The sequence below is a fragment of the Squalius cephalus genome (genome assembly GCF_949319135.1).
Source record: "Squalius cephalus genome assembly, chromosome: 12".
Lineage (NCBI taxonomy): Eukaryota > Metazoa > Chordata > Actinopteri > Cypriniformes > Leuciscidae > Squalius > Squalius cephalus.
The window spans coordinates 24985539-25005020 of NC_137133.1; the positions used below are offsets into that span (position 1 = coordinate 24985539).

General features: G+C 39.0%; 2 protein-coding genes across 3 annotated transcripts in view; both read left to right on the forward strand.

The window, feature by feature from the left end:
- The window catches only part of lama4 (laminin, alpha 4), a 143441-nt gene extending 126334 nt beyond the window's left edge, over positions 1-17107 (forward strand). The window contains exons 34-40 of the mRNA XM_079887731.1: positions 2011-2200; positions 2429-2584; positions 5740-5899; positions 8651-8781; positions 10035-10128; positions 14948-15067; positions 16260-17107. Coding sequence (XP_079743857.1) covers positions 2011-2200; positions 2429-2584; positions 5740-5899; positions 8651-8781; positions 10035-10128; positions 14948-15067; positions 16260-16405 — 997 coding nt within the window. The 3' untranslated portion in view covers positions 16406-17107. The remainder of the gene's footprint in view (positions 1-2010; positions 2201-2428; positions 2585-5739; positions 5900-8650; positions 8782-10034; positions 10129-14947; positions 15068-16259) is intronic.
- A 241-nt stretch (positions 17108-17348) lies between these two features.
- tube1 (tubulin, epsilon 1) overlaps positions 17349-19482 on the forward strand; it is a 204035-nt gene continuing 201901 nt past the window's right edge. The window contains exon 1 of one of the 2 annotated variants that reach the window (XM_079887751.1): positions 17349-17660. In XM_079887751.1, coding sequence (XP_079743877.1) covers positions 17636-17660 — 25 coding nt within the window. In that variant the 5' untranslated portion in view covers positions 17349-17635. The remainder of the gene's footprint in view (positions 17661-19482) is intronic. The other variant, XM_079887750.1, reaches the window with a different exon arrangement.

Here is a 19482-nt window from a genome sequence, read left to right on the forward strand (position 1 = left end):
GTCCGTCTGTGATTACATGAAGAAACAGAAAAAACTGAGACAGACTAAATCCAGAAGAACTGCAGGAATGTCTCCAAGATGCTTGAAGAAACTGTCACATTCACCGCCTTCTTCCTCGTCTGTGTCTGCACTACACTTCCCAGAATCCTCCGTCATCATCACCTTCACCTGCATATCGTCATCATCATCCTCAGCACCTGTGTTCACTCATCATCATCTCCTTCACCTGTTGTCTTGTCATTATCTGTGTATTTAAACTCACCTTGTTTCTCTGTTCACGGCCGGTTATTGTTTGTGTTTGTGCACTAGCACACTGTTTCGAGTTTGTTTGGATTTTGCCTATGGAAATAAATATTGAGTATTTTGTATCTTCGCTCTACCTTCAACCCGCTGACGTTACAGAATAACCGACCAAAATGGATGAACGGATCAGGTTCATTAGCTTCTCGTGGAAGTTTTTTATGCAGCCCTTGCTAGCTCCCTGGAAGATGAGACACTCTGCACCCTGTTCCGGATCGGGGCCACTTTCCATCGTCCTCTCAACCTCCCAGACACCACCGGACTGACTTGGAGAGAGACAGTAATCCGGTGTCTGGAGAGCGTTGCGCCCCGGTCCGGAATGCAACCTGACCCTGAGAGTTCCGCCAAGCCTGCATTTCTCGCCAGCCCAGCCGAGCTTATCTCCAGGGATGATGACTTCTCCGATCTCCCTCCTCTCATCGGTCCAGCTGATCCAGAGCCCGACGCCTGCACAGCTGATCCAGAGTCAGTCGCCTGCACAGCTGATCCAGAGTCAGTCACCAGCACTAGCGACCCAGCACGTCATTCCAGTCATGCTGAGCCTGCATTCAACGCAAGATCTGCTGAGGCCAATGCAGACAGCGTCATGCCCGCCGAGCTAGAGACTGAGAACGTCACGCATGCAGAGAGGTTCTTCTCGCTGGTTCCGCCTGCCTTTGATCTCCCTTCTCCGCTGCTTCCGTCCAGCTCAAAGCCCTCCTCGTCGCTGGTCCTGTCCAGCTCAGAGCCCTCTTCACCGCTGGTTCTGCCCAGCTCAAAGCCCTCTTCATCACTGGTCTTGTCCAGCTCAGAGCCCTCTTCATCACTGGTCCTGTCCAGCTCAGAGCCCTCTTCACCGCTGGTCCTGCCCAGCTCAAAACCCTCTTCATCGCTGGTCCCGCCCAGCTCAGAGCCCTCTTCGCCGCTGGTCCCGCCCAGCTCAAAGCCCTCTTCGCCGCTGGTCCCGCCCAGCTCAAAGCCCCCTTAGCCGCTGGTCCCGCCCAGCTTAAAGCCCTCTTCGCCGCTGGTCCCGCCCAGCTCTAAGCCCTCTTTCGCCGCTGGTCCTGCCCAGCTCAGAGCCCTCTTTGCCGCTGTTCCTGCCCAGCTCAGAGCCCTCTTCGCCGCTGGTCCCGCCCAGCTCAGAGCCCTCTTCGCCGCTGGTCCCGTCCAGCACAGAGCCTTCACCGCTGGTCCCGTCCAGCCCAGAGCTGCCTTCGCCGCTGGTCCCGTCCAGCCCAGAGCCGCCTTCGCCCGCTGGTCTCGTCCAGTCATGACCCGCCTTCACCGACTGTCTCATCCAGCCCTGACACGCCTTCGCCGCTGGACTCCTACCCGGAGCCTAAGCCCGTTAACCTCCCCAAGAAAATTAACATGCCTAAGACTTTTGCACAGTAGCCTACTACTGTATGTATCAACTATAGTTACATTATATGGTGATGTGAAAGAAAGAATTTGGGGATATAGCCCCATAAATCAAGGGCTCCTTACTATACAAATTTGTCATATTATAAAATGTGCCTTATTCACAAAACTCAGCACTGTTTGAGTGTACTTTCAGCATTCAGAAGCGTAAAGATCAGTGGTGGAGCAATAACATAAAAGCATGCAAATAATCATTCTTAGCAAATTTCCCCATTTTTCATAAATGCAGTTTGATCCTGCACAGGAATTGCATTGGTGAACGTAGCGATACATAACAGTGCTTTCTGTTCTTCCATCTCTTTTTTTTAGATCTCACTTTTCTCTATCTCTGAAAACTCATTCAGCGTTCGGTCTCATCTTCTACCTGGCTGACGAGTCTGAGGAGAACTTCATGGCTCTGTTCCTCACTCATGGAAGGCTGGTATTCACATTCAGTTCAGGGAAAGACCAAGTCAGAGTCCGATCCAAAGAGAAGTACAGTGATGGACAGTGGCATGATGTAAGGATGACTAAAGTCCACTTATATGCCATTTCTGCGGCATTAGCTACACTAAATGTAATTGCACAGATAATGATCACCTTGATGTTCACTTCAGTTGTTTGATTTGTCAGTCTTGAAAGTAAAATAAGTTGTAATTATTTAGTAGTTTGGCTATTATAAGAGTGTCTCTTATACACCTTTTATGTGACACTTTCTGTCTATCTCTTTCTCTCTCTGTTTCTGTAGATTATCTTTATCAGAAGTGGAAATATGGGCAGACTGATGATTGACAGTTTTACGGTATTAGAGGACAGAGCTCCGGGCGGAAATATCTCAATGCTTGTCCAGGATCCTCTCTATGTCGGCGGTGTGCCGCCTGATCAGGCGATGAAAAACATTCAGGTATTGTGATCCCTCATTAGGTGCTTTCGCACCGGAGGAACCTTTTCATAGTTCCTAGAACTATTGGTGGAAGTACCCGGATTTTGCTGTGTTCGCACCACAGGAACTATGAACGTTTTAGTTCTAGGAACTCCTTTTGGAGGAACTAATTTAGCTCCTACTTCAGAGTAGGGTGTAAACCAGCACTATAGGAACTACCAGTGACGTTAGTGTACGCTGATTAGCCAAATTAGCACCAGTTCGGGCGAAATTGCTTGAATGTGAGTTCAATAGCCTATTATTTTTAATGGAAAACAAAACTACAAAACAGTACAATGACAAATTCGCTTAAAGGAGTCATAACCTGCAAATTTAACTTTTCCGCGAGAATCAATGTATGTTATGATTGCATAATGATTATATACTGGCCGGGAAGCCGATATTTAAAAGTGAAGCGTTTGTTTACCTCAGGGTTTGTAAAATAGCCCACGTGCACGCGCACTAAAAAACGAGATTTTGATTTCAGCCCTGTCTTGACGTCAAGACAGGGCAGGATATACCATATATGGACACCGCAGCAGGAAGCCCGCCCTTCCCCTCTCCCCCTCATATTCAGTTCAGTCGCGAAAGATGGAGAAACCGAGTGTACACGTGAGTTGCTCTGTGGATGACTGCCAGAAACAACATGCGAATGTGTTTTCTATACCAAAAACGGACCAAACTATCAGGGACCAGTGGATAAAATTCATTTTTAATGACGCTGTCCCAGCAACACTTTCAACTGGCTTATTGTTCGGTGTCTGCGCTAAACATTTTACGCCGGAATCATTCACAAATTTGGGCCAATATCAGGCGAAGTTGGCCACGAAGCTCCGTTTGAAAAAAGGTGCCATTCCAACCATCCGGGACTTGCCTGAAATTGAAACGGTAAGACTGTTTTTATTGCTCTACTGTGTAACAAACAGCAGCTAACTACTAATGCGGCTATTGTATGTAACGTTAGCTTCAAGGTAAACACGGGGAATGGACTCTACGTCCACGACATCGCATCAGATCTCGCGAGACAATAATGCCTTCAGAAATAAAGGTTTTAGGAGCTCTGTTTTTATTTTTTTTTCCACTTTTATTTTTTAGAAGGGCATGAAAGACTATAATACAGCAGTAGGTATCCAAATTAAGACTAGGTTATGACTCCTTTAAATAGGTGCTTTTACACCAAATAGTCCGTCATCATCTTGTCAGTCATCTCCTCACTCTAGTGATTAATGAAACCTGACTCCTGCTGCTGATCTTTGCTGCGACTCTCGTTCAGCTCACGATTTATTAAGCAGACACATTCAGTTTTTAATTGTAGTGTCTGTTCTCCAACTGTAACTGAACTAAACTGTTTTATTGAAAAATAATAATAATCAAATCGACGGTGAAAGGCGGTGCCGCGGTGGGCAAGTGATATAACCTGTGTTGCTTCCGAACACCGTTAACACCGACTATCGTTGCAAGCCTAGGTGTAACTAATTAGGGTAACTATAACAACTAACAGATAACAAGGAGAACACAGAAACAATGAGCACAGGGAATGCACTTCAACATAAAAGTCCATACAAGACAAAAGACACAGAACTGGGATCATGACAGAAACACTGCTGTGTGTTGCAGTTCTGCTGAGGCTTTTGTTGGAACTTGTATATTATTGCAAAATAGAGCAAACAATACTGACAATACTAAGTCCTCCTGTTGTCAGAAATGTTATCCCTGAAAATCCAATCTTATCCAATCTTATCCCATCTTTGATCAACAAAATGACATATTTAAACTTTTCTCTTGAGACTCCCCTGCTAGTTTGCGGTTAATGTTAATGATATGCTAAAGCCCGCCGGCACGTTGACCTGATTGGTTACAAGGTAGTTTGTGACGTCAGAAACACCAGCAATTTCAAACCGTGTTTTTGAGACTGTCTTTGGTTTACTGCAGTTTGAAGGAGAAAATAATCAGCAATAGTGTTGACTTATGAATTTGCACATGGTTTGTCTTAAAGCATATTAAAAACACCACAGAGACATATAAACAACATTAAAAACTTGATTTTCACCACAGGGGGACTTTAAAATATACGTCATATAATATTACCCTTTTGTTTGTTCAACTGTTGTATAAAATCAATGTCACATTTGCAATCGTGTGGATATTCAGGAAAAAATCCATTGTTTCTTGTATAATATATTATCAACATTAAAAACAAAAACTCAGGATGTGTTTTTGTATCAAAGAAAGTTTGAGTCTAAGTCGATCTCTATGCACCAGTGGCAAGGCTACATAAGGGCCAGGGTGGAACTGGCCCACTAATTTTTTTTTTTTTTTTGGGGGGAAAGGAGAAAATCATGTTTAGGCCTACATGAAAATAATAATCGTTAAAATTCATGAATTTAGTGGATGCCACTCCCAAAACTTTGCAGCGTGTAAGTGGCTGCTGGTCAAGCAAAAGATTTATTCAAATTCTAAACTGATATATCGCCTAGAAAGCATGGAAAGGAGCAGCTCTTCAGAGCGCAAACGCAGATCGTTTACTGTATTGTATCATTTACCAAATCGCCAATACTCTATTATTATTCTATTATAAAACTGATACTAGACCAGCAGTTATTAGCAGCTTTCCCAGGAATCAGAAGCAACAGCATGCAGTGGTTTAAGTGAGAAAATCTCAAAATGAGATCTTAGAACGATAGTTGACAACAAATACTTTTGGTAGGTTGTTGCATTCTATACTAAATCTTAAACAGAATTAAGCTAATTCTTATGTATCTTTTTACATGGCTTTCTGGAATAACTGATTTGAATTGTTCAATTGCAACATTCTACAGTCAAACCATTTTTTTTTTAAATATATGTGTATATATATATATATATATATAATGACTGCCAAAATCAATACTTTGACTGCTGCCAAAACTCTCCTACACTGTTGTTGTTTCGTGTCTCTCATAGCACATAACACATTCTTTCTTCTCACGTCATAAAAAATCTCAAATCAACATTTTATGTATTTTTATTTATCTATTTGGTTATTGTTGGGTCCTGATCAGCCTCTTTGGCACTAGTTTGTGGTAATGATGACTGTTAAAAAATCTTTTATAAAAGTATAAGGTTCTGAAGCTCTCATTCTTCTCGTACTTTTGTAGAAGACATCTGTGTCTAGCTTTTCTGGCTGCGTGCGGAGACTCCAGCTGAATGGCCGCTGGCTCACCTCGGCCTCCACCAGTTTTGGGGTCACACCCTGCTATGAGGGCCCCTCTGAACAAGGGACATACTTCACTGAGGAGGGAGGATATGTGCTGCTGGGTAACATACTATTCATCTTTATTACTCTCCCTCAAATTCTCTTAATTAAATGCTTTAGTGTTGAGAAAGAGGAGACCGTATTCTCACCAAATTGCTCAACTGACTGCTAGTGTATTCCACTATACACTAGCAGTCAAAAGTCTGGACACACTTGAATTAATTTTTTCTCTTGAAGTTTCTTATGACCTTTAAAATTGTTTGATCTGACAATATGTGACATATGCTTGATTCATTAGTTGGAATTAGTTTTGTAGACACGTATACATAAATCAAATGGAGAAACAGACATGAGATGCCCAGCATACAGTGCCCTCCACAATTATTGAACCCCCTGGTAAATATGATCAAAATTGGCTGTAAAAAATAAATCTGCATCGATTATCCTTGTGATCTTTCATTCAAAAAATGTGCAAAATTCTAACCTTTCATTGAAGTAAAAGAATTGAAAGTGGGGGGAAATCACATTATGAAATAAATGTTTTTCTCCAAAACACGTTGGCCACAATTATTGAAACCCCTAGAATTTTTTACGAGTAAAATATCTCTGAAGTATATTCCCATTAATATTTACCTTTTTTAGTACACCAGGGTGACTAGGAACATGAAACTGTCCAGCTATGACTTCGTGTTTCACAGGAGTTTAAATATGAGGAAACACAAAGGCCAAATCCCCTTAATCATCCATCACAATGAGTAAAACCACAGAATACAGTTCTGATGCGTAGCAAAAGATTGTTGAGCATCACAAAATAGAAAGTGGCTGTAAGACAATAGCTAAAGAATTGAAAATCCCCATTTTGACCATCAGGGCAATAATTAAGAAGTTATAACCAACTAAAGATGTTATGAATCTGCCAGGAAGAGGACGTGTGTCTATACTGTCTTAATGCACGGCGAGGATGAAAGTTTGAGTGGCCAAAGACTCTCCAAGGATCACAGATGGAGAATTGCAGAGATTAGTTGAGTCTTAGGGTCAGAAAGCCTAAAAAAAAATTATCAAACAACCCCTACATCCCCACATGTTGTTTGGGAGGGTTTAAAAAAAAACCTCCTCGCTCATCCAAAAACAAATTCCAGCAAATTTAATTGTCAGACACGACTGGATCTAAAACAGAGCTTTTTGGCAGCAAACACACTAGATGGGTTTGGTGAACACAAGGATAAAAAGTACCCCATGTGTACAATTTAATATACCATTGGATCTTTAATGTTGTGGGCATATTTTTCTGCTGGAGGTCCTGGACTTCTTATTCAGATACATGGCATTGTGGATTCTATCAAATATCAACAGATAAAAAATCAAAACCTGACGGCCTCTGCTAGAAATCTTATAATGGGCCGTGGTTGGATCTTCCATCAGGACAACGATCCAAAACAAACATCAAAATCAAAACAAAAATTTGTTGTGGAGCACAAAATGAAGCTTCTGCCATGACCGTCCCAGTCCCCTGACCTGATGAGTGGGCTGAACTGAAGAGGAGAAGCACCAACATGGATCTGGGAATCTGAAGGATCTGGAGAGATTCTGTGTGGAGGAATGGGCTCTGATCTCTTGTCAGTTATTCTCCAAACTCATCAGGCATTACAGGAGAAGACTCAGAGCTGTTATCTTGGCAAAAGGAGATTGCAAAAAGTATTTAATAAAAGGGTTTCAATAATTGTGGCCAACGTGTTTTGGAGAAAAACATTTATTTCATAATGTGATTTTCCCCCCACTTTCAATTCTTTTACTTCAATGAAAGGTTAGAATTTTGCAAATTTTTTGAATGAAAGATCACAAGGATAATCGATGCAGATTTATTTTTTACAGCCAATTTTGATCATATTTACCAGGGGTTTCAATAATTGTGGAGGGCACTGTACATACAGTACTATATTAACTCCTTCAGTAGTGTTTTAAAAGCATTGCAGAATGCACCTAATGAAGTTGGTTGAGATCATACCCAGATCATTGCAGCTTTTGTAATAGTTGTGTAGGGGTCCTTTATGATCCTAAGAATTAAACAGTCACTGTTGGATAGGGTTCAAATTACAAAAGAAACTGAAAAACCAAAGAATGTGCAGGAACTGGAAAATTATTTACTCAAGAACAGTCAACAGTTTAACTTCTCTTATATTGTTGTTATTGATATTGATATTGATATTGTTATTATCCACATAAAATGTGGAAAATAGTACTGATAAAGAAAGGATTGGTGTGTGCAAACATTTGGCTCATGTTGAAAATATCTGCTTAACCAACTACAGTGGCCTTAACTGGTCAACAGGCTTCATCAGAATGACTTTCGCTGGTGAGAACCAAACATCTGAACCAACTTGGAAATTAATGCTGATCTTGCACTAGAATACAAAAAACAAAACAAAAAAAACAACAACACAAAAGTGAGAGCCACAGACAGACAGGGTCTTGCGAGAGAAGTGGAAGGTGAAATGCCTCTTATTGCCACGCAGCAGTGATCTGATTGGTTGTTGCTGACGTTGGGGAAGATTTAAGCAGACCTCAAAGTCTTGGGAAACAGTTTCAGCTGTTGAATGTGCGTAGAGAAATTTCACGCCCTGGTGTGGTGTTCAGGGGGTTACACATGCACATAACTCTGCTAAGCTCAAGAGGACAATCCCAGCATGTAGAGCTAAACAGCTGAATATGAGAATCAGATGTCTCCTTGTCTGAATGTATTAGCCATCTTGCAGTTTGAATCGAATCCAAGGATAATATGCTGACATAAAGTATGTTCTTCTCCTGACATGCAGATGACTCCTTTGATTTTGGCTCAAGATTTAAGCTGGTGATGGAGGTGCGTCCTCGTGTGGCGTCAGGAGTGCTACTGCATGTCTTCACTGGAGAGAAGGAATATCTCACCCTGTACATCTATCAGAGCCAGGTCTGAAGATCCGATCAGAGATTCATTACAAACATCCTATGCTGTGTGATCACATTTCTGTCCTTGAAATATCATTAACTTATCACTGAGCCAAGCCTTAAAATTATTACTGACTAATCAAGAATAGGAAATGTTGCTGTCAGACAAGTTTTTTTTTTTTTTTTTTTTTTTTTTGGTAATGTACTGTAAGCCTTTGAGAAAAGCAATATACTTTAGCATTTAATAAGAGTGCTTATTACATAAATAATACACTTTAAAATAATGTAATTAACTTTGCAATGAATGTAATGTTTTTGGACACTTCATTGCATGGTTTTTACAAATAAATGAAAATGTATTATAGTTTTAAATGAATATTAAATGCAGTTAGTTGAACTTAAGGGTACTTGTTTGACCCACTTAAGTAGGACTTAAGCACATCTTAAAAATGCAATTTCAAACTTCTTTTGTCTTTGAAATATACTTAAAATGTGTACTGATGAATGTACTTGCATTCATGGTAAACTAAAATTTACTAAAAACTTGTATGTCATTTATTACATTTTCTAATGATGAAGTTGCAATCTAGTACATTTAAAATATATTAACTTTAAATATAATATCAATTAACACACTATGAGTGTTAGTTCAGTGTTTGTCAATCCATCAAAATAAGTGTACTTTAAAAACAATTGAAAATGTACATACTTTTTTTATTTTACATTATTACAAAGTGCACTTTTTAAAAGTGTAAGTGTGTTAAGTGCTCTTTTATTATATTATATTATATTATATTACAAGTAAACATTTTTTTTTTTTATATGCTTTTAAGATATGAAATACACTGTAAGTGTACATTTAATACAATTAAGTGCACTTATTTTTTACAAGGGAGTCTATAGAAGGGCTGTCCGTTTGGATGGCTTTAAAAGAATGATAAAGAAATTATCATTCAAAGAAATAAGTTCATTAATGTTATTTACTTGTTATAAAAATGTACTTGTTATAAAGTATTTTTTTGTATTGATATAAATCAGCATATAAAATAATATAGAATAATTTCATTTATGAGCACATTTTACTGAATATCGCACTGTTCACAGAAATCTCAGATTGATTTCCCATAGAAAGTAACGAAGAACAGTAACCAAAGAAGATGCAATGCAATTGCAATGCAAAAAGTTCATGTGGCCCTGTGCATGTGTTTCCCTTCTTGCAAGAGATAATTAATAGGAAGATTAAAGTCATGTGATTGATTTGATGGGGTTTTGTAGGTGGTGGTTGTGGTGAATAATGGTATCCGTGAGCTCTCCACCCATGTGTCTCCAAGACAAGAAATCTGTGATGGAAACTGGCACAAGATCACAGGTAGAGACTTAAAATCTATACATTTTATATGGTTATAATGTATCATTCCATCAGTCTCGTACTTTGTGCTTTCCTTAAAGGGACACTTCACCCATTTGCATTAAGCTTTGCATTGTTAGAAACCCAGTCATACTATTGAATGGTCATGCAACATTTTTTCATTTTCCCCCGAGACGAGAGAAATCTGTATTTACCTCTTTACACTTCCTCTTACAATGACGCAAAAATCGTCATTTTGCGTCATTGTAGGAGGAAGTGTAATGGCGCTTTTCCACTGCATGGTACGGCTCGGTTCGGTACGGCACGCTTTGGCGCTTTTCCACTGCATGGTACGGTACGGCTCGGTTCGGTACGGCTCACTTATGGCGCATTTCCACTGCATGGTACGGTACGGTACGGCTCGCTTTAAATGGTACCACCTCTGTTGAGGTTCCAAGCGTACCGTACCGATACTAAAATGTGACGTGAAAACACTGAAGATCACTGATTGGTCAGACAGAATCGTCAGTGTCATTGTATTTGCGACACGAGACCATGCACGAGACAAACCCGCTAGATTTAAATAGCCAGTAGACAACAGCCAACGCTGTAGTTTCTTGCAGTTAAAAAGTTTCTTGCAAACTGTTTCTTGCAGTCAGGGGCGACGCCGGATAATTTTTAACGCATGTGCTGAGGGCACACACGTGCGTATGTATTAAATTCAGCAATCAAATATTCAAAAAGACTTAATAATAATGTTATTTCTCTCTATAGGCGCGTTTACTACGAATATGGCGATCGTCAACTTCATCTTTGCCAGGCACTGACAGAAAACACTATTTTATAAATAAAAATCAATGCACGCATCCCCGGATTTACAAATGCACATCTTGCTTGTTGCACGCACATTATGTCGAAATAACGAGATATTATGTTGAAATAACATTATTATTAAGTCTTTTTGAATATTTGATTGAATGCTGAATTTTGCGCTTGTTCAGTTTAATAGGCCTACAATTACGCCTATATATAGCCTATATATATACTATTAATAAATGAGCAAAACTTGGCCACAAAATATTTAATATTCAATTATTTTAATGATCACAATTAAAGTTTTAATTTTATTAAAACGCGTGCACTGATTTTTATTTATAAAATGGTGTTTTCTGTCAGTGTCTGTGCATGGCAAAGATGAAGTTGACGATCGCCATATTCGTAGTAAACGCGCCTATAGAGAGAAATGCACATAATGAATTATAAGAGAGTAGCCTATTTCTTTTTGTTTTGAATTATTTCGTTTAAAGACATTTCAAGGTTTGTGTATTTGAGGATGTGATGTTTTTTCATCAATTGTTTGATGAAAAAAATATTAATATTAAGATACAATTTATACAAAACGAAATTCACTTTAAAGAAAGGCTTTCTACAAAACAAAACTTAATGAAGTGGTCAAAATTATGTCTCGCTCCATGTCTCTCTACTCGTGCTGTTCACTTTTCATAATCAACATAGGCAGATGGAAAAGTAACATAACATTAACTAAATGCGCTTTTTTAATGGCAGTAGGCTAGTTTAAAACAGTACATTAGGCCTAGACTCTCTATTTGTAAAGATTGCTGCACATTCATTTAATTCTGAATTTTGCACACACAAGTTGAAAGGCATTTGTTCAAATCAAGTTCACGGATAATTGTGCGTGCATTTATTAATCATTATGATACTAAAATCATAACAAAGTAGGCTATGCTATGTACAGAAAATCAGATGAGCCCAGAATATGAACGCAACGTTTAATTACACGTTAAGAATTTTCCTTCCATATAGTAAACCATTATAAGAACGTTTAATTTAATTTAAAAACATCCACATGCCGAGAATCAAGAGCACCATCCCCTGTGTTGTGCGTTTGAAATGTGGCGCGTTTACGATGATGTCATGGCAGTAGAGGCGGCAGTTTGAAGCGGTACTAACTGCAATGGAAAAGCAACCGAGCTAAAGCGAACCGAACCGTGCCGTACCGAGTCGAGTCGTACCACGCAGTGGAAGCGAAGCGAGTCGAACCGTTCCGCGCCGAGTCGAACCGTACCGAGCCGAACCGTGCCGTACCATGCAGTGGAAAAGCGCCATAAGAGGGGGGGATTTCTGTTAAGACTACAAGCACTTGATCCACCCTTTCAAACCCGCCCATAGGGGGTTGGACCTAATGCGCTAACAGACCTATCACAGATCAGTGCAAGTGCGTTTGATTTCAACGGCAGAAACCTGCAGAAAACAGGGACGAAGAAAGTAGTGGTGGAAATTTTGATTCTTTCCAGAGACTCGTTCATTTTCAGTTCGTTCACCAAAATGATTCGTTCAGACTCGTTCACTGATTCGTTCAGTGACAATTTCTTCATAAATACTGCAGCAGGTGGCAAAAAAGAGTGTATTTTATGGTATGTTTTAACGAACGTATTTACTTGTTAAAAAAAATGATTCGGCTTTGTTAAAATTTGTGCCTTATTTACTAAATTAATAAAATAAGTCTAAATAAGAGGTTCAAATGACCAAACCAAGGTTTTCTTGCATAATTAACATTTTAATTGTTTGGTCAGACATACACATTCATAAATCTGGGATTATATTAAACGTTGAGTTATGTTATGTATGTTAAATATGATAAACAATTATACGCACACCTATAACTGCGCTTTGAATGAGATTGAATCACATGCTAAATGACCGATCTACCCAGTACTCTCATTCACGAACGAAAGTACCAGTTTGATCAATTCGTTCACGAACGAGATCTCTCTCTCGTTCAGACTTGAAACAGAGCGATCTCGGTCAGTGACGGGCGTATTCGTTCATTAGATCCAACCAATTACATGCTCCTTCACAGCCCTAACTGAAATGTTATTTGCTGACGTTACGCAAATGAGACCTAACCAATACTGTCATATTTTTTGGTTTGTTTTAGTTTTTAGAGAACTGCATATGACATGAATAAAACGTAATTAATTCATTTTTGATCATACAAAATGAACACAAGTAGTAAAGTAAATTTTTCAAAGTGCAAAATACCACAAAACTAAGTCTAAAACACGCAAACAAAAGAAAAGAAAAGCAGGTAAAGAGAAGTGTAAATTTAAATCAAGTGAACCGTCAAGAACAAAATGACAATGTTAATTTGTCTTTGTTATATTTAACCATGCTTGCGTTATTAAACTGTTTTCATGATTGGTAAAGTGTTAATTTCCTTCTTTGATGCAAATATGCTGACTACACAAACCCAGCTCTATCGGTTCGCCACCATTATCGTTCAAACAACTGGTTCTTTTCGTTCACGAACGACATGTACCAGTTCGTTCACGAGAAGATCTCTCTCTCGTTCAGACCATAGGGTTCAGACTCAAAACAAAAGCAACTCGGTCACAGTCAGTGAAGGGCGTATTCGTTCACTACATCCAACAAATCACATGCTCCGTCACATCTCATACTCGAACGCTATTGGCTTGAGGTTTAGTCATTCTTGACAGGTTGAAAACACAGAGCTATCCGGTTCACTGAGCTGCGCATGCGCTGAAATAGCGCCGCGCGGCGGTGGAGGGAGGAATTTCAGTGAACGAGAAATATGAGTCAATGGATTACGTGAACGAGAACGATTCGTTCACCTAAAAGATTCGTTCAAAAAGAACGATTCGTTCACGAACGTAACATCACTAGAAGAAAGCTGAGTAGTAGGGGTTACCATACTCTATTTCCCGGACATGTCCGGCCGTCGAGATCGACAAAAATGTCCGGGATTCAGCTTTTGCTTTCTGCGGTCGCCATCCATTGTTTACATGCTCACCTTTTGTTTCAATCTAACTGAATTCACCCCGATTGGTGAATCTGAATGTAATGTTTACATGAATGCTAAACAAGTAATCGGTTGATTTGCGTTTTAACATTGCTAAGAAAATACCCGCACCTCCGTGAGAGATAGCCCATGAGACCGGTGCATCTCACAGGCGCGCTCATCAGTAATCACAGTAATACAGGGAGCAGGACGAGGCTAGCGCCGCGGGAGAAAGACGCGAGGCCGGTGGCGTGATCGGTTGAAAGACGCGAGGCCGGTGGCGTGATCGGTTGATGTGTGTTTTACCATTGCTAAGAAAATACCTGCTCCTCCGTGCGAGATACGAGAAGAGAACAGTGCCTCACAGGTGTCGGTCGTCAGTAATCACGCCACCGGCCTCGCGCCGTTCTCCCGCGCCCCTCAGCCTCGTCCTGCTCGCCACAGTAAACATGATGAATGGCGACTGTAGAACGCAAAAGCCGAATCCCGGACATTTTGGGCAAACTCCTCACTCGTAGCCTAGCCTTGCCTTGTTGTTTTAAACTGCGCTCTCTTACCGGTAGGCGTGGCTTGGGAGTTGCCTTGTAGGGCAGCGAAGCAAGTGCATTCTGGGAGTTGTTGTCTTTCATCCACATAAGCCAAAAATACATTTTCTGGCTTTTCTCAGTCTAGAAAGCTCCAAATTCAAAAATAATTTCACATTTCTTCTACATAAATGACCCACTTTCAATACACATTCATGTCTCCACGGGTGAAATGACCCTTTAAATCATCAACATTTCTAACTAAATTATTTTATAAATATTACATTTTCAAATACATTACTTTTTTTCTTTCCAGCTAAGACTCAATTTCTACAGAGAAATAACCACTCATTAAAGATTTGCTCAGTTGTATATAAGGCTCAGTTAAATGTGTTGTAGAGAACTGTGATGTTATGGTGTCTCAGATTCCTGCAGGGCAGTGAGGCACCAGGTGCAGGGCCATCATTAAGCATGTTAATGTTGTTCTTTCCAGTGATCAGAGATGGTCCCGCAGTGCAGCTGGACGTGGACTCAGAGGTCAGTCACGTCGTGGCGTCTGTCAGTGAACCAACGCAGAGCTCCAGCGCTCCAGTGTTTATTGGAGGAGCTCCAGGTCAGTCACCACTAATGTTCAGAGACAAGGGCCACACATAAAATATACATTTCATTGGGGTGGTTATAGGATGTCCAGATTTGTCATGGTGGATTACGGGACAGGATGGACAGCAACCGGGGGCTCCCTTTTTTCACTATTTCATGACACATTTTATTTCATGACAATATATATCATATATATATTTTATTTTTGTTATATAAAAAAGAACAATGAAGCAAATTACAAACAATAGGACACAAGTTACAATACGATAGTTACAAATTAAATAAACTGTTTTTCAGGTACAATAGGTTTATTTAACTTGTATACATTTATTTAACATATTTTGCTGTTTGATTAAAATCAATGACACAGACAGGTATTTTAGGCTGCTGTCACTTTAAGACCGAATGCTGGGATCTAATATACTGAACATAATTGTTTTGTTTTTTTATCATTTGAAACATCAGAAAGTTTTATGTTTTAAACATTTAGCTTGAAAGTGTGTTTGTGCTATCTTTAAACTGCAATACTTTTTTAATGGAAACGCACACATTTTAAGTGTTGTTAAGAGTCCTAGTACTTTTGGTGCCACTTTTTGCAAACCAGCTTACAACAGGGTTGTGGTCCCATTTTATATTAGGTGTCTTTAAAGCCAAAGCACAACCAAAAAAATGTTCTTAAGCAAAATGCATGCAGTTTTTTTTTTAACCGCTAGTGGGCCAAAAGTTACATACCCCCAATTTCACAGATAAGGTTTAAGCTAGTCCCAGACTAAAATGCATGTTTGAGCTGTTTGAACTTGAAGAAACGTGCACTGGTATATCTTAAAATATGTCAGTGTCATTGTTTTGTCTCAAGATGCACACCAGTAATGTTTTTTTTTTTCTAAGGCACGTTTATAAAAGCTACTTAAATGCCCTATTTGAACTACACCTGGTGTACCAAGCCTACACCTGGCTTCGTCTAAGCCTTGTCTGTGAAACCAGACCAAAGTAGTTAAAGACACTTAATATAAAGTGAGCCCAATTTGGCTCATCCAATCAGATTTTAGAGCTGGAACTGTCAAATAAAAACTGTGCTTCTGTAACTCCTGAACATAATGTGAGCTTAGGCTGTTTCTTTCAAATGCTACTGTAAGAGTGTTCATTCCCACTGCAATGTCAATACTTGTCGAGTGAATGATTTATGCCTTTTTTGTCTTGTCCAGACTCCATGCTGTCTCACAGTCTCCTCAGCAGGAGAGGCTACACAGGCTGCATAAGGAGCGTGTCTGTGAACGAGTCTCCCGTGAGCTTCAGTAAAGCGGCGCTGGTTAGCGGAGCGGTCGGTGTGGGCTCCTGTCCTGCCTCTTGAGCCACCAAATACACATGCCTCTTCAGCATCATTTATATTTCATTAATGACTAATGAGCTGTAAAACAGAGCACACTAACCTTTGTTAACTTGATACCAAAGGTTCTTAAATTGACGTATATGTAATATCTATAGAAACCTTGTACTTTTTTGCACAAAATATTAACAAAGCCATACAGTGAGAGAGAGAGAGAGAGACAGTCAGTCAGTCAGTCAGTCAGTCAGTATATAGTCATGATACTAAATAAAGTCCTTCACTCACTGCTTTATCTGAATACTTTTCTTTAATAAAGCTGGTGTTTTCTGATATTTGTTTTGTATCTGTATCTGGGTTAATGGAGAATGGGTGTGATGATGAAGATGTTGAACTCCTGTGAAATGTTAGGCAAAGTTAGACCATTTGAACAAAAGCATTTTATATGTGATCACTGAACATAAACATGAATTCATATTAATTTCATAGTATAAAAATGGACTTTAATGTAAATACTAAAATAATATATTAACAACTTATAGATCACTTTTGTAGAAGTGGAAGGAGAAATTAATAGTTAATTGTAAATAATTGACTGACTTTCTTTTACAATATGAAAGCAAGGTTTATAGTTCAGAGACATAAAACCGCTATTTCTGATTGGGATGTGTCTTAATGTTACAAGAAGATTGTGATCAAAAGGCCAATAAAAATACTGTCTGAAAACCTATATGGCCTTACCAGTTCCCATTATAGCATATAACAATGAGAAGTGTAAAATATAATGTTAATAAATGATGATAAAACCCACATTAAACATATCTGCACAGGCTCCAAAGAACAAACAATAACATTCTAAACACAAAAACAGCCATATCAGTGTATAATAAACATAAAATTGGTATTAACAAAATATTATAATAATTTTTTATAAACTAAACAAAATCCCAGCTTTTTAATTCTTATTTAAATCATTCTTGGAAAGTACAAACAGGGGGAGGCCTGAAAAATGATTAAAGGAAAATGATAAGAGGGAAAAACGTGGAAAAATTACAAACAGAACAGAACTTCCTGTCGCGCTGTGAAACGTCATCAACCGACGACGCTTTTGACTCCAGCGCGCGAAACGCCCACTGTTTCTATAGCAAACAACAACGGCCAAAGAACAAGCGATAACTTTTACAGATGGACGTCGTTTACTCATCAATAGTGTATAAAGTTTCTATTTAGTTTGATGAAATTGCATGAACTAAAAAGATGACAGAGTCCGTAGTAGTCCAAGGTAAGAGAGTTCGTCTTTAATGGTCACACTGCTGTGTGTCAGATGCTTGATCTGTGGAAAAAAGCTTTTTGCGGGTGTGTGGTCTTTTAGAAAATATTAATTTGTCAACTCAAGGCCCCTGATATGAAGGACTTGGTGTGTCACTTTCAAAGTTAAATGAAGAAATGAGTTATCAATGTATTATTAAACAAATGAAAATGTAGGCTACTTGAATACGTAAATCCCTGTTAAAATTGACAAATACATATACAGTTTAAAAGTGTTTCTTGGATTCATATTTACAAGTATGTAAGTAAGGATTCCTTTCCATCTAAAACTAGAAGTGCACCACCAGACCGTGGGTGCGGTAAAGTAACGTTAGGTTTTATGTCGGACATTCGTTAGACATTCGATCTATTCTGCAGCATTAATTGATATGTAGTGGCTTAATAGTCGTGGATGATGCTGTATCTCGTCTAGGTCACATTGTAAAGCATAATGTAAAGGTGAATTTTAATATTATTCGATGATGTATTTGTTTTAAGAATTGGAAGTGAAAAAGTCCTCATAACGATCCCCACTTGGGCACTTCAAGTTAGGGAGTGTCTCAAAAGTGCCAAATCGACAACAAAGTTGGTTAAGTATGTGCATTATTCCACAAAAACACTAAAAACGTGATCCTTTTACATATGTAGTTGATGTTAGTAAATAGATTTAAAATAGATTAAGCCAATTTGTAACTTGTATATGATTTATATATCTGTTATACTTATGTAATTAAACTGAATGTTTTAAATGAAATACATCTATTTAACTTTGTGGTAGTTTTATGTAAATACTTAAAATGACCTACAATGTATTTATACACACATGCAGCATATAATACACAACTTAGATTGGTGAAAAAATGTTTTATTACATTTCTTATGATTAAAAAAAAAAAAAAAAAATCTATATAACTTCATGGTCATGTGACCTGATGATGTCACACCACATGGAATGTATTCACTAACCCTTGGAACACACCATACACGACTTGGATTTGGAAAATGTCATTTTGTCTATTTTTAATGAATTTTTGAAATACGCAAATCTATAGGGATGCACCGATATGAAAATTTTGGCCGATATCCGATATAAATTTTTCTGTTATGGCCGATGACCGATTTTTACCGATATCGATATGTGTATTTAAAAAATGTTTCTGAGATGCTAAAAGTTTGTACATACTGAATTTCTTCCTTTATTTTCAGAATGTATTTTATTTCCAAATAACAAGGTTACAGGTAGGGATGTTAACCGATGACCGTTTGACCGATGGTTGACCGTATCAACGTTGACCGGTCAAAGTTGTCGGTAGTCGGTTAAAAAAAAAAAAAAAGTTATCTCTAAATTAGGCTATTATAGACAGTGGACTTTACTCTACTACAGTTAGCCATCTCATTCCAAGATGTTTTTGTGTGAAGTGAACAAATCCCTCACACTCAATTTTTCATAACTCACCTGTTTGTATTTAATAAACCAATAAAAACATTTGGCGCGAGGTCACAGCGTTTGTGTTCGCGCGCTCACAGGGTTTGCGAAAAGTAAAGGCTACAGGCTAAAACACTCGAGGTTAGAGCCAGGGCAGACGACAGGATGAAGCGTGTAAAGAAGTGTGTGGGACCATTTCACCAAAAAGAATGACACAGATGTAAGTTGCAACTTGTGTGATACAGTGCTTAAATACAGTAGTAACACATCAACTATGATCACCTTAAAACGCGACACCCGCAAGCCTCTTCGGGTGAGAAAGGTAGCCAAAGCGGGAGGCAGAGCGGCAGAGAGATGCGACAGAGTTGCG